The 20,990-nt window shown below is 38.8% G+C and overlaps 2 protein-coding genes across 3 annotated transcripts; one reads left to right on the top strand and one right to left on the bottom strand.

The window, feature by feature from the left end:
* Window positions 1–1,670: 1,670 nt before the first annotated feature.
* LOC103868721 (F-box protein At1g47056) lies at window positions 1,671–9,655 on the bottom strand. Of its 2 annotated transcripts, XM_033292066.1 has the most exons (2): window positions 2,518–9,655; window positions 1,671–2,445 (listed from the first exon to the last, which is right to left on the bottom strand). In XM_033292066.1, exons 1-2 carry the CDS (start codon window positions 3,584–3,586, stop codon window positions 2,042–2,044), a joined length of 1,473 nt encoding a protein of 490 aa, XP_033147957.1. In that variant the 5' UTR covers window positions 3,587–9,655; the 3' UTR covers window positions 1,671–2,041. The 2 variants fall into 2 exon arrangements, with proteins under 2 accessions (XP_033147957.1, XP_033147956.1); XM_033292065.1 differs by having other exon boundaries at window positions 1,671–9,650.
* A 1,114-nt stretch (window positions 9,656–10,769) lies between these two features.
* LOC103868720 (probable protein phosphatase 2C 12) lies at window positions 10,770–13,699 on the top strand. The gene is made up of 10 exons (XM_009146794.3): window positions 10,770–11,018; window positions 11,231–11,502; window positions 11,575–11,746; window positions 11,823–11,976; window positions 12,063–12,126; window positions 12,252–12,359; window positions 12,468–12,593; window positions 12,668–12,903; window positions 13,004–13,197; window positions 13,287–13,699. The coding sequence occupies exons 2-10, from the start codon at window positions 11,305–11,307 to the stop codon at window positions 13,310–13,312; spliced, it is 1,278 nt and encodes a 425-aa protein (XP_009145042.1). The 5' UTR covers window positions 10,770–11,018; window positions 11,231–11,304; the 3' UTR covers window positions 13,313–13,699.
* The last annotated feature ends 7,291 nt before the right edge of the window (window positions 13,700–20,990 follow it).

Raw genomic sequence — 20,990 nt, 5'->3', positions numbered from 1 at the left:
GATTGATGAGTGATCTTTCTCTCCTCATTAATGGAGCTACATTTCTTATCCAAACTCCTTTTCGAAAAACTACTACTCCGCTTCATTTGGCTACTGCTGCTGCTGCTTTCATCTCTTGATTTTCTTTTGAGCCTTTCGTTTTCTTGCTCCTGAGCCTTCCACATCTCATTGGTTTCTACCGCTCTGTTTGTTGTATTATGGTCAAGAAACATGCAAGAGATTAGAGTAAATAATTAACATATTGAGCTACATTGAGTACTAGACAGACACATAAGTCACAACATTGAACTGTTAAGAAACGCAGAACCCAAAACAAAACTTTCAGATTCTGCCAACTTTCTTATTGTGAATCGACCATTCACCAACAATTAAAATAATCCTCTTCCAAAAACATACAGCTATTGCTTCAACGAACAAAAGAATATCACACACTATAGCAATGCAAAGGCTTATCCTTTTCAATCTTAACTTTTGTAAAACGAAAATAAGTAAAGGGTGGAAAGAAAAGCATTACATTGTTGAAATTCAAGGACAGTTGCTGTGAGAAACCTCGAGTTAGGTCGATGTCTTACATTAGGCTTCTCAATATAAGCTCGGACACCATCTTTTTCAGCTTGTCTCCTCAACTCTGCTGCTTCTCTCAATAGAACCGAAGCTATTCGATTTTCAGTTTCCAGATCCATCAGCAGAAGCAGACTGTTAAAGTAACCAAACACTCAAAATCTGATATAGAAAGCGTGAAAATTTTCTGCCACGAAACTTGTGGAAAAGCTATGGTCTTTGTATGTGAGAGAGAGCAAGTAAAAAAGTAAATGGAACAAAATCAACAACTGAGAAACAGAGGTTTCGCAATCAAGGAATCAGAGGAGATTAGTTCGCTAAAGGAAACAGATTCTGCAATTTAAGACACAAGAAGAAACAAAAAAAAATCTCAATGATTGTTCAATAAGATTTAAGAGAAAAACAAGAGTCAATGATGAAAATGGTGATTACCATTGTACATCGAAGCAAATGTGTGTTGGCAGGGTTGTGGATGTCATATAAGCTTAAACACAACTTCTGGGAACTGAACATATCAATTACATTACAAAATAACTTAGAGTTACAAAGGGTTATAAAGGATCTTAAGTTGTCAAAAACTCAATGTTTTCACAATCAAAACTGTTTATCTTAGATCGACCTGTACATATTAGAAGTCTAAAGCAACCTCGTTTGATTTTTTGACTAGAGTAACCACAAAATCGAAATTTCGCAAAATTAATCGACACAAACAAAAGAAAGAGAAATTAGATGCATACCAGTTGGGAATCTTGTACAGAAGTAGGAGTCGACAGTGTGAATCGCAGAGAACCGGTGGAATGAGAGAGATGGTGGATCTCCGGTGAATCGGAGGCAGAGAGGAAGAAAAAATATCGCGAGAGAGAGATGGTGGATCTCCGGTGAATCAGAGGCAGAGAGGAAGAAAAAAGATCGCCAGAGAGAGAGAGGAAGAAAAGAGGAACGCGAGAGAGAGATAAAGATAGGACTAGTATGGTCTTTTGATTATTAATGAAAAGTGTATTTATGAAAATGTCTTTCTACTAGTGGTATATTTGAAATGTGGTACCAAAGAAAGTGTAGAAGTAAAATTCTCCCTTTTTTTTTTGCTAATTTTGATAAGAATTATAAAATGTACAAAGAAAACAATACTTCTATTACTTTTTTTTTTCTCTTAAATAAATCAAACGAAAAACAATCAAACTTACATAATGATTAATCGTAATATATATATATATTATAGACGCTTCTACGACGTTTCTATTCCTAACTTTTTAGAAATCATGTTTCCACGTATCATGTTTCCCGTACTAGAAATCATGTTTCCAACGTTTCTATGCTACTGTTTTTAATGTACGTATGAGTCGCATAATTTTTTTTTGAGCCCATTTGTCTGACCCTTTCTTTGTTTTCTTCCACAACCAGAAGAATAACCCTGGGGCTGGGATCAAAGGAGTTGCATGGGACGGAGTCTTGATTTATCTTTATTTTCTTGCACAGCCAATCAACTGCTTTCACGTTGTCTCAAAGTGCAAGCTACTAAACTTATTCCACTGAATAATCCAACTCGTGATTTGAAATACCCTGACCGGCTTCTACTGCTTGACGCAAGGCTTGGTGCTACAATCTGGCTGTTCAAACTAGGGAACTCGATTCTGTTCTCTTGCAAACCTCCTTCAACAGCATCATTGCTTCCTTCTTCATGACCTTCTGGTTCTACGGTGTCTGCGTTCACCGAAAGCATAGGCCTGACCGTTCTTAACCAGTCTGCGCAACCGCCCATCACTCCTCTACACTTCTTGATTTTCACTTTAATTAAACCAGGGCAACCGTTTGCAAGATTCTCGATCCCCAAATCTGAAATCGGACAGTTCTTGATACATAATTTCCTTAAACTCGGACACTTCGCTGCAATACAAGAAAGCTCAGGATCACCAAACGTATCACAACCACAAAGTGCTAATCTTTCAAGATTCTGACATTTTACAGCCAACATTGCTAAACTTAGCGTTGTCGGATTCACACCAATGAGAACCAGCTCCTGTAACTTAGAACAAAACTTAGCCACAGCAACAAGCCCTTCGTCTCCAATCAAATTCGCTTTCCATCCATCTATATGAAGCTTCCTTAAACACTTACACTTCTCAGCAATTCCAGCTAATCCACCATTAGTACATTCAGGCGTCTTCACAAGATGCAAAATCTCGAGGCTCGAGCAATTAGAGATGGCAGCTAAAGCTACATCAGTGACTTGCATCCTCTCTAGATGAATCTCCACTATACCATGCTCCTTAACCGCCATCTCTTCAAGAACCATGTCCCAGTCACCAGAGCACCTGAAAAGCTTCAAAGATCTGAGATTCTTTGCCCCGGCGATCACAGGACCAAAGCATTCGCCAATGTAAAGCTCCTTCAAGCAAATCGACTTGAGAGAAGAAGCAGCAAGACCTGGACCGATCGGCTCATGACTTGAGTCGGTGAAGTTACGGAGACGCTTGATGGATAACTCCTCGAGGGAGGAGCAGTGATCGAGCACGGCCTTCACGCCTTCAGCTCCGAAATCGCAAGATCCACAAGAGAGTATGTTCAAACCTTTGCAGTTCTCAGCGAACGTAGCCATACCTTTGTAAGTGAGCTCACGGCAAGCTCTAAGCTTAAGCCTCTTCAGATTACGACACCGGAGAGATATCATGGCTAAAGCCTCGTCGTTGATACTCACGGATCTACGGTCGCATTTTAGAGAAAGCTTCACGACGGAATCGAATCGAGAGAAGAGGGAAGGGATCCAAGTAATCAGAGCTGAGCGAGCGTGGAGAGAGAGACGGTGACGATTACGTCCTTCAACGATCATCCACCGTCGGCAAACGAGAGCACATCTTTTCCGATTACCGGAGTTGAGAAACTGAAACACTAAGGCTAAGCACTCGTCGGGTATATAAGACGTGTAGTCCGGTGAGACCTCGGTTTCAATCGAAGAGTTGGAAGATAACAATTTGGTTCTCCGTCCATTAAGGATGATCTTTCCGGCGGCGGATGTTGATTGGCCCATCAACGAAAGGTAAAGTCTCCGGTAGATTACGGCTACGGCGGAGAGGAGAACTTGTTGCGATTTGGGATTTTTCGGTTTGTATTCCTGAGATGGAGCGTCGGTTAAAAGGTAAAGTTGTGAATTAATTCGGACGAAGTTGTTGCTTATTATTAGTGGAATTGATTTTTCTCGTTCGGTTAATTCTCGGTTCTAAACTTTTTCGAAAACTTGTCGAAATGGGACAAAAATTTAGGATGTTTTTTTTTTTTTGGTATAAAACCAATTTTGTTTATTTTGTTTCTTTTTTAACCTTTTTATTTCTGAAACTTAATGAAATAAATAGTTTTATGAGTCAAAAAAATTATTAAAAATATAAACAATTAATAAAACACTCATATACCCAAACACATATTTTTCTTTTGTTGAAAAAATTGATAAATAAAATTTTAAAATTATGTTCTACTAAAAATAGAATTCGTAAAAATGAGTTAGTAGAAAACGAATTCCAAAATAAATAAGTCTATCTATTTTTTTTAGAACGAACAATCTACTTTTAATTAAAATTCTAAATATGAGAAATGTGAATTCTACTAATTGTCAAGATATTTAATTTTCTCTCGAGTGCAGTTTCTACTTTTATGAAGTATTTTAAAATTTCGGAAATGTGAAATCTAAATATAATACATACGTCTACATGAAGTAGAAATTGCATTCACGATTTTTTCGTGGTTGTACTCATTGTAGAAGGTGATTTCTACGGATAAGAAACCCTGTTTTTTGAAAATTAGGGAAGTTTTTGTTAAAAAAATATTCTAAAAATATTCTTACTTCTTAAAACATGTTTTGATCGATTTGCTTTGCCAAAATATATTTAAAAAAAAACAATTTTACCTTTTTTTCTTCATCAATCTATGATTTCTCCATAGTTTATCTTATGATTTTCACAAACTTTTGTTTTATATGCATATCTATACAACATATGGTGTTTGGAAATTTGGTGCAACAACTGGATGAGTTTTTTTCGGCTGATAACAAAGGAGATATGCTATTGTATTGGAATCAAGTTCTACCTTAGAGGATTTTAAATGAATGGTTGTGGAGGATTTTGATATGGAAGAACATTAGGGTTACGGGATATTTGGTTCCTTGTCTTTTGTTCTCTTTTTTTAATTGTTTCACATTTCTTTTGCCTTTCTACAACATTTTATTTTTATCCTTTTTCATTAAAATTTTTAAAAATGGTTTTAATTTGTTTAATGAAAGGTTAGTTTTAAGCATCGAAAAGCTATTACGTTGTTCTCAGAATCAACAGCGAAGCTAAAAACAATAACAGTTAATATCTTAAACATCGAAAAGCTATTAATTGAATATTTTTAGATTTATTTTATTTTGTAGAAAATTATCGACTGGCTAAGGGAGAGGTAGAATAATTCGGATAGCATCAAAAGTGGTGTGGGTAAAACTACATGCAGATGAATTGTTTTTATACAAAAAAAAAAGTTAATATTTGTGAAGTCTTTCTCCTTGTCAGTTTTGGAACTTCAAAAAACGTAAATAGTTTTAAAGTACACAAAATCAATTATGTAGAGAACACCTGCTATTGCACCATTCAAACACTATGATGTATAATGTCAAAATGAATAAATTTCTCGCGGTTGATACTCAACATGTTTTCGCTCTCGCGGCTTCTCTATTTTATCTACAAATATGTCTAAAAAGGAAAATTATAAAATAATCAGAGATCATTAGGTTAACTGAAAAAAACTCTAGTAATTGTATGAGAAATTCCTAATTTGGCTGACTACTAGAAAAACTTAATATTAAAGGTTGTTTTGAACCTAAAAATTTACAATCTTAAATCCTAAAACCTCTTGGTATAAAAAAAAAGAAACATAAAATATTAATAGAGTATATGTGAAGATCTAGATGTGAGAGAGAAGATTATCTCTTCCTTTCCTTCTTCACACTTACAGATCTTTCAGAAGGAGGAAATGAAATTTGTTTTGTTTTTTTGATCTGTAAAATAGTTTCTTCGCAAGGCGACTTTAGTTTTTCCGATTTAGTGGATTAAACTTTCGCGATGGCGACTTTTGGAGTGCTTCTTCAATCAATCTTCGAGTAGAGTTTCATTCTAATCTTCTTTGGATTGATGATAGAAGACAATAAACTCCTATCAGTTTTGATCGGTAGTAGGGAATCATGTTGCTTTCCTACAGCTTTGTATTATATCCCGGAGACAATTGAAAGGACATCGTTTGGTTCTCCGTTCACCTAACCAATTCATAGGAGAATCAGTCTTTCTTCGTTGGTGTAGCCAGATTGGCTTTGAAGAAAGCATCTCTGATCGGGAGTTGAACGGGTTTGAAGGATCTCTGTTGTCATTTATGGAGTGGATCAAGAAGAATCGGCGTCTATGGCGGACCGATAAATGGTCTTTTTCCAATGTGAAAAAGTTTCCTCCGCTTAAATTCCGGTGAATCAAATCGTTTCCAGTCAAGTAGTCTCAATGAAGATGGAAGGCAATCTCAAGTGAAGATCAACAAGCCCAAATGATGCAGATCGTATTAAGCCAAATTCATTGGTGAAGCAGGTCCCCTTTTCGCTCGGCGGCGCGTTTCAGGCCCGTGAATTGTGTTCAACTGCATACAGAAGCTTTGACACGTGTATTGCTTCCTTCTTTTGTCTGACGCATGGGCTGCAGAGTCACCCGTAAGATGAAAGCAAATTATATATATATTATTTTTTTTTGCAGCAAACAGTTATTCTATTACTCAAACTTGAGGTAGTATGGGTAGCCAGACCGGAGTGGAAGAACCAATAAAACATAAAGATCTTTGAAAAGAACGTGCATTCCTAGCTAACGAATCTGCAATCTCATTTTGCGTCCTTGGAAAGTAGCTGATCTTGAAGTCCGAAAAACACAACCGAAGAGTTTGAATGATTTTCGGCTCAGTTGAGAAGTTGGGCCAAGCTTGTGGATGTTCTATCATCGCACCTTGCAATCTGTCCCAAACCTCTGACAGGTCGAGTGTTGTATTATACTCTCTATTGCCCATTGTAGCGCTTCCAGTTTCGAGTGTAACGCTGTCTCTCGCCTCCTTAAATTCCTTGACCCCATGAGTTGAATCTTCCCCATGCTATCCTTCCAAACCCATCCAATTTCACTAAACTGAGCTGTGGAAGTCCATGAACCATCCACCATACAAATATTACCCAAGCTTAAGGCCTGTGTTTCTTCAGCAATTTGTACCTGCGTAGGAACCATTACAGTGTCTCTTGCATTGTACCAAGCTTGGCACTCACTATCTGCATACCTGACTAGTTCCAATGGGTCTCTGTCTATGCCTCTAAACAACTTATCGTTCCTACCTTTTCAGATGAACCAAATTATCCAAGGATAGGGACCCTATCATATGCTGGCTCCATGATACTACTCTTTCCCCCAAAAAGGTAGTCCAAATTAGCATAAATACTTGATACATGGAAGATTTGAGAGCTCACGGTGTTGATGATAATTCCCATGCTTGTAAGGCCGGTGGACACTCAAAGATCGCATGAGTAACAGTCTCTTCTGGCTCTCCACATCTTGGGCAATAATTATCACAACACATATTACGGCGTAACATATTCCTTGTTACTGTTACCTGTCATGAGATTGGTTACCATATAAGATGACAAATCTTTTGTGACACATTCACCTTCCAAGCGAAGGCTTGAATTTTGGTTATGATGGGTTGTAGAACTTCTATATCCTCCTCAGCTCTCATTAAATTTAAAGCAACCCAGTATCCTGACTTAACAGTATATTGACCATTTTTGGTGTAACCCCAGCAAAATGTATCATGTCGGTGAGTTGGGCTTATGGTCAAACTCGGAATAATCAAAATATCCTCTTAAGCTACATATTGTTCCAGTAGTCGAGTATTCCACTCCTTTGATTTAGAATTGATAAGACTACTAACGGTCATCTTTGGGTTTACTGTTGTGGCCCGGGCGCGAGCCAGCCTTGCAGGCGTCGAAGGGATCCAAAGATCCTCCCACACATTAATTGCATATCCTGAATGCACTTTGCTTATGAAGTCCAGAAGTAATAGCTTCCTCGCGGCTATAATACTCGTCCATACATACGATGGGGTATCTACTGTACCAATTCGGAACGGCAAACTCAGACGGTAATATTTTCCCTGAAGAACTCTCGCCACTAATGAATCTAGAAATTGAAAAAGACGCCAAAGTTGTTTAGCTAAAAGAGCTAGATTAAATTCATGAATCATGCGGAAGCCAATTCCTCTCTCCTCCCGAGGTGCAGACATTTTTTCTCATTTTTCCCAGTGGATTCCTCTTTTTGGTGGATTCGAGCTCCACCAGAATTGTACAATGGCACTTGCTAGGTTCTCACGTATTTCCAATGGGAGCAGGAAGCTGGACATGACATAGGTCGGAAGAGCTAACAAGATATATTTAACTAAAACTTCCTTTCCTCCCTTAGACAGCTATCTACCAGTCCAACCATTCACTCTGTGTAGTAACTTCTCTTTTAAGAAAGCGGAAATTTTACACTTTGATCCACTGATATCCTCTGGGATTTCTAAATAGGAGCTCATTCCGCCTTGTTTTGGATACCAAGTGTATTTTTGATCTGCTGTCTTTCATTCACTGAAATTCTTTTACCAAAGAGTAAAGAGGATTTATCAAAATTATGTTATATTTGGGATTTCTTGGGCTTAATTGTGTATTCGGGTTTGTAGTGGGGATGGCTGTTTGATTGTAAGCTTGTAATTGCCTAGTTGGCTTTTTTTTCCCATCTATTAATATTATATAAAAGGGCAAAAGACCAAACAAAAACAACATAAAACCCAAAAATGGCATACAAAGGGACAATCAAACACATGGGCCTTCAGCCCAACCGTCCACCCAACGTGGACCATACACTCCGGTCCAACCGTTCACTCAACATGGGCCATACTTACTACCCAGTCCAGAGACTAAAGCCCAAACACACTGGGGCTAACCACACCGTAACCTATTGGGCCCTAAGCCCATCACACTAATCCAGAAGGCGCCTCTTCATTCCCGCTTGTTGCATGAAACGGGACACGTGTTGAAATCCTCGCTGCAAGGGACACGCGTTACCAGGCCGCCATGTTTTGACCGAATCACCATCAGAAGGGCAAGTGTCCTACGATCGAAGCCCCACCCCTTCACCGGCATGCAACCTCCGTCGCCGCAATAGTCGGACATCCACCAGAAGACTACAACAGCTTCCGCCGGATTCAGATCAAAGCGCGATCCAACTCCACCTTGGAGCCCAAAACCGATGAAAACTATAGATCTCAAAAAACCTCGATCTACGCTTAGAAATTGGACAGAGGAAGACCAAAAGCGTAGATCGAGAACTTGATTCCGGATCAAACCGGAGAAGAAGCCAGCGAAACCGGTGCTGTCAGAGCCACCGTTTCCCGAAAAACAAAAGCTGGCGATAGCAGTGTAAGAAGGATCACCGCTTTCCAGAATCAAACTTACTGATCGGAGATGAGATTGTTAGAAGCTCCGGCAGAGGTTTTCTCTCAATCTTTCTTCTGTGTCGGATTTAGAGAGAAGACATAGCAAAAGGAGAAAGACTTACATTAATTGCCTAGTTGGCTTCTAAATGAAATGCAAAGTTGACAAAAAAAAACAAAAGACGTGATAGATGTTTTTGTAAGTATTATGGTTCTGTTCGTTTGCTCACCCAGGTGATCCATCTGGGTGAAGATTCAAATTGATGTTCGTTTTGTGCATTATTATGCTACATCCAGATGGATCACCTAGCTGAATTTTTAAAAATTCATCCCAAATTCTCACCCAAATGAAAATAAGTCTTGATGGTGCATCTAGATGCAAATGCATCTAGATGCAAATGCATCTAGTTCAGTCCAAAATGATAAATGACAAAAATGACTTTTTAAAATCAAAAGATTATTTTCAAACCGTAAATTCTATTTTTTTGCATATACATTTTTCCGCTATAACCAAAAAATGCATTTTCTCGCAAAAAGCTGAAAAACACACTTTCCCGCCAAAACCGCAAGATGCGTTTTTCCGCAAAAAAAAACATAAAACACACATTTTCATAAAAACACATTTTTCGGCTAAACCAATAAAACCGTACTTTTCGACCAAAACCGAAAAATGCATTTTCCCGCCAAAACCCAAAAATGCATATTCCCGCCAAAACTCCAAAAAGCATTTTCCGTCCAAAACCGCAAAAAGCATTTTCCCGCCAAAACCGGAAGAACGCATTTTCTCGCCAAAACCAAAAAAGGCATTTTCTCGCCAAAACCGAAAAACTAAATTTTCCCGCCAAAACCAAAAAATGGAATTTTCCCGCCAAAATCGGAAAACGGAATTCTCCCGCTAAAACCAAAAAATACATTTTCCCGCCAAAACTGAAAACACACAATTTTACCGCCAAAACCGGAAATGAAATTTTCCCGCCAAAACCGGAAAAACGTATTTTCCCGCTAAAATCGGAAAACGTATTTTCCCGCTAAAACAGAAAAACAAATTTTCCCGCCAAAACCGGAAAAATGTATTTTCCCGCCAAAACTGGAAAAAACGTATTTTCCCGCCAAATATGGAAAAACACATTTTCTCGCCAAAACCGAAAAAGCGCATTTTCTGCCAAAACCGGAAAAGCGCATTTTCCGCCAAAACCGAAAAAATGTATTTTTCCGCCAAAAACAGAAAATTGTATTTTTCTGCCAAAACTGCAAAAATGCTTTTTCCGCCAAAATCGCGAAAAAAAAACTCTTCTCGTCAAAAACACGTTTCCAGCCAAAATCGCGAAAAAAAAACTTTTTCCGCCAAAATCGTGAGAAAAAACTTTTCTCGTCAAAAACATTTTTCCCGCCAAAACTTTAAAACATATTTTTTCCGTCCAAACCGCAAAAAACGTATTATTCCGCCAAATCCATAAAACGTATTTTTCTGCCAAAACCATAAAATTGCACTTTTTCGCGAAAAACACATATTTACTTAAAAACCGCAAAAATATTTTTTGTCAAAACCGTAAAAATGCTATTTTTCCGTCGAGATGGACCATCTAAATGCATCTTTCAGATGTACAAACGAACAGGGCCTATATGTGGAAAATGTCTACCTAGTATGCGTTGAATTTTAGCGTTCCAAATCCGAGACTTATGGGTTAAGCCAGGTCGACCACGTGGGAACCAAAACGACAGCTCGAGGGAGTTTTAATTAATTTTTTAAACAGATTAAATAAAGAGAGGGAAGGAAACAGACAGAGAAGAAGGAGAGACCTTCGTTTGCGCGTTTTCTGTAGTCTCTCTCTCTCTCTCTTACGGCTGTGCCAATGGCGAGCGCCGTGATCCGTCATTTACGATTAGAGGTAGAAGAAGCCGCTTCATCCCCGTCTCTCTCCGCCTGATCTTAAGAAAAGAAAATCCAAATCGTAATGCTTCCTCTATTTCTCTCCCCACCCATTTGCGTAATTTCTTTGCGCGATGTGATTCGTAATATGCCTCACATCATTTGTTTTGAGGACATTATGATTCTGTGTGTGTTTTGAATTCATTTGAAGATCTCATTTGATGCTCTCATCGGTCAATCGTCTTGTTTCTCCTTCTGACAGTTGAATTGTATTTGTATTTTTATTTGTATCAGGTTTTGTTTGTATATGATTGAGAGATTTGGTAGAGGAAGTTTTTGAGTATTGTTCTCAAGCTAAGGGAAACAAAATGTCAACAAAAGGAGACCATCATACAGTTCCACTTTCAGTTTTGCTCAAGCGTGAATCAGCAAATGAAAAGATAGACAGCCCTGAACTTGTGCACGGCCAGTTTAATCAGAGCAAGAAAGGGGAGGACTTTACGTTTGTTAAAACAGACTGTCAAAGGGTCATGGGGGATGGCGTTTCTACCTTCTCAGTTTTTGGGGTTTGTCTTTGCTCTTCTCAGGAATGCAACACATTTGGATTGGTATTTGATACCTCTAATTGTACATTGCAGCTTTTTGATGGACACAATGGCCCTGCAGCAGCTATCTACACCAAGGAAAACCTTCTGAACAATGTATTAGCTGCAATACCCCCTGATCTCAACAGAGATGAGTGGGTTGCCGCACTTCCTAGGGCTATGGTAGCAGGATTTGTGAAAACTGATAAAGATTTCCAGGAAAGAGGTATAAGCTCTCTCTTATTCTGTAATCGAAATATTTGGGTTATTCTTTGATGCTGTTTTGTTCTCTGGCATCTCAGCAAGGAAGTCTGGAACGACTGTAACCTTTGTCATAGTAGAAGGATGGGTGGTGAGTGTTGCATCTGTAGGTGACTCTCGTTGCATACTTGAGCCTGCTGAGGGTGGTGTCTATTATTTATCTGCTGATCATCGGCTTGAAATAAACGAAGAAGAGTAAGTCCGCTAATTCCTTCTGTTGAACCATTGCTTTAATTGTCTGTAAATAGTGGCATCATCGATATCTTTTGCTTTTATGACAGGCGAGATCGTGTTACAGCAAGTGGTGGTGAAGTTGGTCGGCTAAATACTGGTGGTGGTACTGAGGTACTTCTTTAGCTAAAATCCACTTTAAAGTAATGCTAGCTTTGTAGAATGAAACTCATATGGAAACTTGTTTGTGCTAGCTTTCAAAATCAAAGATTCTAATAACTAAATCAAACTTGTTTTAGATTGGTCCTCTGAGATGTTGGCCTGGTGGTCTCTGTCTCTCGAGATCCATTGGAGATCTGGATGTTGGCGAATACATTGTTCCAGTTCCTTATGTGAAGCAAGTCAAGGTTCAAACACGCTTTAACTCTCGTATGTTGTGGTTACGGCGCTAGCTGAAATTCTACATGTATTTGAGTTTATTCTGAAAGATGTGTGTATTTGTTGTGGTCATGTAGTTATCTTCAGCTGGTGGTCGACTTATCATCTCAAGTGATGGTGTGTGGGATGCAATTAGTGCAGAAGAGGCTCTTGATTGTTGCCGGGGTTTGCCACCTGAACCTTCCGCCGAGCATATTGTTAAAGTATAGTATCAGAGTTGCTTATATTTTTCGATATACTTTTTTCTTGATGTTTTTTTTTTCATTGCTTCACACAGGAAGCTGTGGGGAAAAAAGGTATTCGCGATGATACAACATGTATAGTGGTTGATATATTGCCATCAGAAAAACTAGCTGCATCCGTGCCGCCGCCGAAAAAGCAAGGGAAAGGAATGTTAAAGTCAATGTTCAAAAGAAAAGGTTCGGACTCTTCTTCTAATATAGAGAAAGAGTATGCAGAACCTGATTTAGTTGAAGAACTGTTTGAAGAGGGATCAGCTATGCTTTCAGAGAGGTGCGATACTTGATATGCAATATATACTTTTTATTTTTATTTTTTTGATAAGCTTTTGTTTTGATTAAACTTGATCCTTCTTGCTATTTGTTTGTTACAGATTAGATACAAAGTACCCGCTTTGCAATATGTTCAAGTTGTTCATGTGTGCTGTGTGTCAAGTAGAAGTGAAACCAGGAGAAGGTGTCTCGATCCATGCTGGAACGGCTAATTGCAGAAAGCTTCGTCCATGGGATGGTCCATTCCTTTGTGCAAGTTGCCAAGAGAAGAAAGACGCAATGGAAGGGAAACGAGGTTACTTACTTACTCATACTTGAGAGTTTTGAGTGTGTTGATTTATTGCAGAAGCTAATATTAGTAACCATTCTGGGAATGCCTAGCAGATAGACATAGTAGTGAGAGCGACTAGCCAGCCAGCAATTTATTTGATCAAGCAACTAACAAAAACAGTGTTGTGAGTAATATGGAGCGGTTCAAGGATCTTCACCGGTCTCTGGCGAACTCCAAAGCATGTTTATTTATATATTTTTTTCTTTGATATGGCTCTCCCTTCACAGCATCCATAGCCGATATTACTAAGGTAACTCGGAAGTTCTTTCATTTTCTTTCTATTTTTTTCATTTGTGATGATCCTTTGGTGTTTCAAAATGAGTAGAACTAACTGCTGAGAGACGGTAGGTAAAGAAAATATGCGAGCCTGTGTGCATTATTTCATGTACAAAACCAATGAACAAACAATTTATGGGCAGAAGCATAATTTTTCATGTAACTTTAATTATTATTTTTTTCCTACGCTCATAAAATTGCTCATAACTTTTAACTAAATTTCAAAACTCTCAAGAGAGAAGGGAGCTAGTGTCAAGATAGTAAATCATTTTCTACTGTCTGTATGCTCCTAGAAATCGCAATACAATTGTGCTGCATATAATTCACATGTCTATGAGTCCGGCACCGCTTATATATGAATGAATGATGATAAAGCATTTGTTTGTACTTTAAAATCTTCAGAAAAAAATGTTGTTCTTAATCTTAATTTGAAAAATAAGGACATGTTAATTACAACTAATTTATTAACTTTTACTGAATGTACTACCACTTCTAACAGTATAAGAAAATTTGATAATGACACAATTTCCTCAAAGTTCATTTTTTTGTAAAACTTTGCAACAATTTTGCCACCATTTTGTCATAACAATGACTGTCAAATTTTTTTAACAAATTAATAGCAAATTCTACAGAAAATTTGTAAAACATTCAACAATAATTAGTTTCAGCTAAAAAATATGTGACATATATGGGTACCTTTAAAACATTTTAGTAACATTTTTTCGATACTTATTTCTATAACAACTGTAAATCATATTTACAATTTGGGAGTTTAATCTTCATAAAGAGTTCACATTAGCGAAACAAAAAAAACATTAAATTTAACATAGCATTTTAACAGTGATATTACTAACTCTTATTCCCTATGCAAAACACAAACAAATGTTGTTATCACCAACTTCGCATACCAAATAAATGACCATTGCCACACAAAATTGGCTATCTACCAAAAATTGGAAAAGCACGCATATTGAAAATCATATAATTGTTTTCTCACTTATCATCCACAAACCAACGGAGTATTTAAGGATAGTAGCGATTATTTGCGTTTAAAAAAAAAACAGTTTCCACTACTAAATTACACTTTAGATTTCTGAAAATTAAAAAAAAAGGCCTCTGGTATTTACAATTGTTGAAAGTTGCAGTGGATAATTTAAAAAGAAAAAAATTAAATCAATACTATTAAAACAGAAGCAGTCTTTAAAAATTTACTTATAAAATGTTGTTGGACCCTTTTTTTTTTATTTTTTTTTGGTCTTCCTTATATATTATATGTTATCCCTATTTAATCTCACTTTGTTATCAACAAAATAAATATTATTAATTGGACTTTAGGCGTTTAATTTAAAAAATATAATTTAACTGATACAACCCATTCAGAAAATAAAATTATAAATCCAATTAACTTTTGTTACAGAAAAAAAAATTAACCAAATTAACTTTAGACCCTTTTTTTACAAAATTCCAAATTATGAAAACCATTTTATACATAAATACATATAAATGTAACATTATTTAAATTGTATGGATTTCTAATAATAAAATAGAGCTTTTTGCAGAATTGACTTACAACTTAAAGTCAAACACAAAACTAACCTCCCTTCTTTTTTTGAAAATTGGTTTTGCCCTTTCACCCCACAAATTCATATAATTTACGAAAATGCCATCAATTTTTTTTCTTTTCGAAACTGACATTTTTACTCTCTCACCCTCATCATCTTCAAGTAATTACAAGATTGCCATTGTCATCAATACCACAACCACCATGAACAACCAACATGAACCTCTTAATGCTCCCAAAATCGATTTACCCTTCTTTTTTTTCCATTCTTGTGAACTAAACACAACATATCTCTCACTTTCTCTCCACAATGAGCTAAAAAAACCCAAGATTTTGATTCTAAAATTTTTATGGTTCATAGAGTCATAGAAGCTAATAATTCTGGGTGGGTCACTTTCGTTTGTGATTTTGTGTGCTTGGAGAAGCCTTATGTATGCTAAGAAACTTATCTCACCAATTTAAGGTATGACATCGAGTTTTTTCCCAGATCTGTTAGTCATATGACTTATTTGGGAAGTCGTCTGGCTGTAGACGAGTCGTCTGGTCAACGCAGAGGTTATTTTTGCAATTGATTTTGAAATCTGTAACCTGAGACGACTGAAAGTTAAGTCATCTGTTTTTGTTTGGTTTCAAAAAAATCTCCAAAGAACCTAGACTACTTACATTTCAATCGTCATATGTTAGTTTTGCATTTGACTGGATAATTTCAGAAGTTTGACTTCCCCAGACGACTTACATTTCAGTCGTCTGACGAAAATTAAAATAATAATATTTTTTTTTAAAAGTAAACGACTTATAATTAAGTAGTCATAGGTTAGTTTTCAATTGAAAAAAAACTTCAAGATTTAATTATACAGAGACGACTTACTTGTAAGTCGACTTACTTGTAAGTCGTCTGAGATTTTTTTCCGAGATTTTGGTCAAACCTCGTAAATCCTGGACGACTTACATGTAAGTCGTCTCGTGGACGACTGAATTATAAGTCGTCTGTATATAATTAAATCTTGAAGTTTTTTTTTCAATTGCAAAACTAACCTATGACGACTTAACTGTAAGTCGTCTACTTTAAAAAAAATATTATTATTTTAATTTTCACTAGACAGGTGAAATGTAAGTCGTCCAGGAAAGTCAAACTTCTGAAATAATCCAGTCAAATGCAAAACTAACCTATGACGACTGAAATGTAAGTCGTCTAGCTTTTTTGGAGTTTTTTTTAACCAAACAATAGTAGATGACTTATTTTTCAGTCGTCCGAAATAACAGATTTCAAAGTCAATTGCAAAAATAACTTCTGCGTTGACCAGACGACTTCTATTTTAGTCATCTGGAATACTTAGATTGAAGTCGTCCGCGTCGTCCTAAATGGACAACTTCTCTGAAAGTCTACTAGATGACCTCTGTGGGTGTTGTCTGCGTCAATGTTTAATAAACTTGCATTTTCTCTAAAACTATAAAGACTTTTTAATATTTTCTTGTTAATTCATGTTTATTAATGAATATTTGGGCTACTGAATGAAATTTATAACTTAATTGGTGATATTTATGAGGTTACCAACATTCACGTTAGTTAAAGTTTCTAACTGATCCGAGGTGGAAGTCTTCTCCGCTAGTTTTTAAGTCTTCTACGTTAGTTTTTGAATAACTTGTATTTTGAAGAGTGATAAGTAACTTCAAGATATGTAAAACTCATATTTACAAAATATGTTCTCTCCCTTAGTTTTACTAAATTTGACTAAGTTTTTCAACGCAAACTTATAAAAAATATGATATGTTTTGACTAGTTACTATTGTTTGTTTCCATCTCTTAAGTATTATTGTTATAGACAATAATGATGACTATTGTTATGAGTTGGAAGAAGGGTTAAAATGCTTCTTAAAATATTGTATCAATATGAAGCTACCAACATTCTTATTTATTAAGATGAAAAAAAGGCCATTGGAGTTTGTTATTGCATATGAGAGATCCAAAGATAAGAAAAAAGCTACTGAAGTCTATTATTTCATTGATTTGTAAATGTGTAAACATATTGTTAGCACATTTAATACATCTTGGAAAACATTATTACTGATTTTACAAAAAATTCACAACTAAAAGAGTAGATGTGGAACCGAAATTCACACTGTCGATTTCCGTTTAAATAAGGAAACTAGGAAAACCCTAATTTCCCAGAGGACCCGAATATCTGCTAATTACCACACGTCAAGCAATCAGAACACGAGAATAACAACGATAAAAATAAGAAATCGAAAAGAGAGCAAAGTAGATCTTATTCCGAATCTGCGTATGAGCGTTACAACAAGGTATAAGCCTGGGCTCGAGAGCTGTCGGCGAGATTCCTAGTTCTAGCAACCCTAAGACGGCTAAACCTAATTGAGTCGCAGCTCGAAATAACAAAAACGGAAAATTGCCTAAATTGCTCTAAGTGCTAAGTTTGCTCTGAAAAAGTTCTTCCCCTTGCTCCTCGCCTAGGAATCCTTATATACTAGCTCCAAGGTCGGTTTACGCTTTTACTCTTCTGCCCTTAAGCCGTCATAGCATAAAAATGGAGATATTCCATTTTCCCGATCTTAACAATTATCTTTAAAACTTCCGTATTTTTCCGTGGAAACTTGACATTTATCTTTCCTCGTGGGCCAAGCGTGAACCATGCTGTGGTTCACGGGCTTTTGGTTAGGAAAAATCATAGGATGGGCCTCGAGTCGTGTTTTAGGTCCCTTTGGGCCGTCTTCCGACTCGACACGTTTACTACTAGTTTTCCGCGGTTTCTAATCCGCGAAGTTTGATCGATGAATTAGAATAGCGGGAAACATGGACTGAGCTTGCTACGGTCTTCGGGAGATAGCATTCGAAGGTTTGACGAGAATGCAAGGACTGGTGTCGTATCGATGTTCGGAAAGGTTCAATCGCTACACAGCGACCGAACTTTGGCTCGAGCCCGGTCGCTACGTAGCGACCAAGCGAGACGAGTGCTCGGTCGCTACGTAGCGACCGAGCTAGCGACCGAGCTTTGGCTTGAGCTCGGTCGCTACGTAGCGACCGAGCGGGACGATCGCTCGGTCGCTACGTAGCGACCGAGCTTGGCCGAGCTCGGTCGCTACGTAGCGACCGAGTTTTGGATCGAGATCGGTCGCTACGTAGCGACCGAGCGGGACGATCGCTCGGTCGCTACGTAGCGACCGAGCTTGGCTCGGGTTTGGTTGCTACGTAGCGACCGGACGGCGCGTATACGTAGCGACCGAGCTTGGTTTGTTCGGTTTGAATCCCAAAGGATACTTCTTCGTAAAAACCTCGTATAGGTTATTTTTACGAAAATTACATCTCTTCTTTTACTATCTTTTTCGGAAATACGATCTCCGAGGATTTTCGGGTGATAATTCCGCCGTAACTGTTTTTGACCCCAACAGTTAGCCCCCCAGCCCGTTAGGATCATGCATCGTAGGATCCTAGCGTGCGGTTAGGCATGTTTGGCAAGTTAGGCGTGATGGATGAAATTAATTTCCGAAAGTCCGAGCTTGAATAGTAAATCCTTATGTCTTATAAGAAGAGAGGTAACTTGTTCCATAATTTTTTCACTTTCTTGTTTTTCTCTAAGATCTTTCAAAAAAAAACTTTCTATCTTTCTCTCCACCCTTTTTCTCTATTCTCTCAAGAGAAGTGTAAAGATGTCGAGCAAGAAAAAGATTGCGAAAAAAGGGTCTTCGTCCGCGAGTCCTTATGAAGAGCTCGTCGTTCCGAAGATGGAGTTCGTGCCTCACTCGGTGCATCATGCCGAGAACGAGGCATGGTGGGTTGCTCATTATGGCTCGTTGACCCCTCCCAAGGAGAAGCCGTTCCCGGTCCTGGTCCATCGTGGAGTCGAGGAAGAGGATGCAAGCAGGACTACTGACTAGTTTCTCGCGACGATGCGATCGTTTTACCACATCCCGGATGCTGTGGAATTCCGGGTTCCCTGCCGCGGGGAATGTGCTAACAACCCCCCGGAGGGTTACTTTACTTGTTATGAGGCGCCGTAGTGCGTTGTCGCCTCTGGTTCCCCATACCCGAAATTCTCGTCCGAGTGTTGGACCGTTTCGAAGTTGCGATAAGTCAATTGACACCCCTTGCCATTCAACACCTTATTGGGATCCTGATCCTAAGCTACGAGCACGGCCTTTCCCTTTCCGTCGATCATTATGAAGCGCTTTTGAGGCTTCAACTTGTCAGGGGTACGGATAAGCATAGGTTGGTCCCTCGGAAATTTATGTCAGTGGTTAAGAAGTTTATTTCGAACTTCAACTCGTGGAAGAAGTTCTTTTTCTTTGTCCGTATAGACGCTGCATCTGTCGAAGAGAGTTGCATTCCATTGTTCCGGAGGTTGCCGAATGATCGTCCCTTCATCAACCCTTTTGCTCCGTTCCCCGAGGACATCATTTCGGTGAGGGATCTTCTCAGGAATGGTCCCTTCTTCTGGACTTCTTTTACGCCGAAGAGGATTCAGAAGGCGCTGAGATTCGTGCAACCCGGTCCTGCTTTGGATGCAGACACGGGAAGCGACTCCGAACCGGACGACCAGAATCCCGTCGAAGCTCCGACAGCTGCGCCGGAGTCGAGCTCTTGGAAGGGAAAAGATGTCGATCTTGGCGACATAGAGTTTTCGATGGATGACTCTATGCTTCCAGGATGGGATCCGAACCTTGTTTACGGCGACGGGAGCAGTTCGAGCGAGGCCCCTATTCCGGATTTCGATGATTTCTTTGCTGGGCTTCCATCGGGTTTCAATGCTCCTCCTCCTACGAAAGAATCGGCGAGGCCGAGAGTCGTTGCGGAAGGATCTCGCATCATCAATGGGGTTAGATTTTTTTTTGAGAATTTTTTGGTGATCATCCTATGTATATATTTATATCATGCCAATCGATTTTGCAGGGCCTGAACTTGCTGGGCTCGGCCATTGAGGCGAGCCATAGAGAAGCCATGGTCTACCGCTTCAAGGCGGAGAAAGCGGAGCGGGATCTCGCTCGCGTGCAAGGCGAGATGCTGGAGCGAGAGGCGCAGCTTATTCGTGATCATGCGCGGGCTGTTCGTAAAGCGGAGAGGAAAGGCAAAAGAGAAATCGTCGAGGTGATGAAGACTCGTGCATCTCAGTTCCAGGTTGAGTATGGGAACCTCAAGAATGCCTTTACCTCGGTGGGTGATTTTCGCGAGTGTCGCGGTTCGGTCGGAAGTCTTTGGAGGATGCGAGCCGACGACTATGTGTTTGAAGAGCAAATGAGCTTGATGAAGAGTGGGATGAGTGACCGTGCCCATGCTGAGGCGCTTATCCCTCCGATTGACGAGAGGATTCAAGGGTTCTGGGATTCCATCCCGGTTTCCCCTGATACCGAGGAGGTTCCGACCGGTTTTCCCGATGGTGGCGAGGAAGTGGATCGTCCCGCGGATGCGTTTGGTGCTTCGTTGTCCGGGGACTTTGACTTTGGATTATGAGGGATGGATCAGTTATCCTTTTATCTGTTTTCGGCCGAGTGTGGCCCTTTGAATTTGGATTTCGTTTAGGCCTAGATGGCCGTATTTGTATTTACCGGGACTGGCCGTTGGTGGCTTTGAATCCCTTGCCGCTTTACGCGGTTTATTTATATGATAAATGTTTTTGTTTCGAGTTTTCCTGAGTAGGGTTGAAGTAAATACGAGTTGTCGTCTCGTATTTAGTTCTGATTAGACGTTCAATCTGTTGGTTCGTTCGTGATTTTCGTAAGAATTTACTTATCTTTACGATTTTCGAAAACCTTGAGATATGAACGGAGAGACATGGTTTAGGATCTCGTATCTTTTAGATATCATGCCTTAAGATGTTTGAGACCAGAGCGTTGGGTTTAGGGCAAGACCTAGGTTTACTTTCGGTTAAGGTTTGTGCGGTGACTAGCCGGCTATCGTTTTTCCTGTTGC

The sequence above is a fragment of the Brassica rapa genome, chromosome A05 (genome assembly GCF_000309985.2).
Source record: "Brassica rapa cultivar Chiifu-401-42 chromosome A05, CAAS_Brap_v3.01, whole genome shotgun sequence".
NCBI lineage: Eukaryota > Viridiplantae > Streptophyta > Magnoliopsida > Brassicales > Brassicaceae > Brassica > Brassica rapa.
This window is presented reverse-complemented; position numbering and strand designations above follow the sequence as displayed.

What these genes read in the sequence shown, in the direction of transcription:
- LOC103868721 (XM_033292065.1), bottom strand. Translation starts at nt 3,586, where the DNA reads ATGGGCCAATCAACATCCGCCGCCGGAAAGATCATCCTTAATGGACGG.
- LOC103868720 (XM_009146794.3), top strand. Translation starts at nt 11,305, where the DNA reads ATGTCAACAAAAGGAGACCATCATACAGTTCCACTTTCAGTTTTGCTC. An exon ending in CTTGAAATAAACGAAGAAGA is followed by an intron (nt 11,977 to 12,062) that starts GTAAGTCCGCTA and finishes CTTTTATGACAG; the next exon opens with GCGAGATCGTGTTACAGCAA. An exon ending in CGCAATGGAAGGGAAACGAG is followed by an intron (nt 13,198 to 13,286) that starts GTTACTTACTTA and finishes AATGCCTAGCAG; the next exon opens with ATAGACATAGTAGTGAGAGC.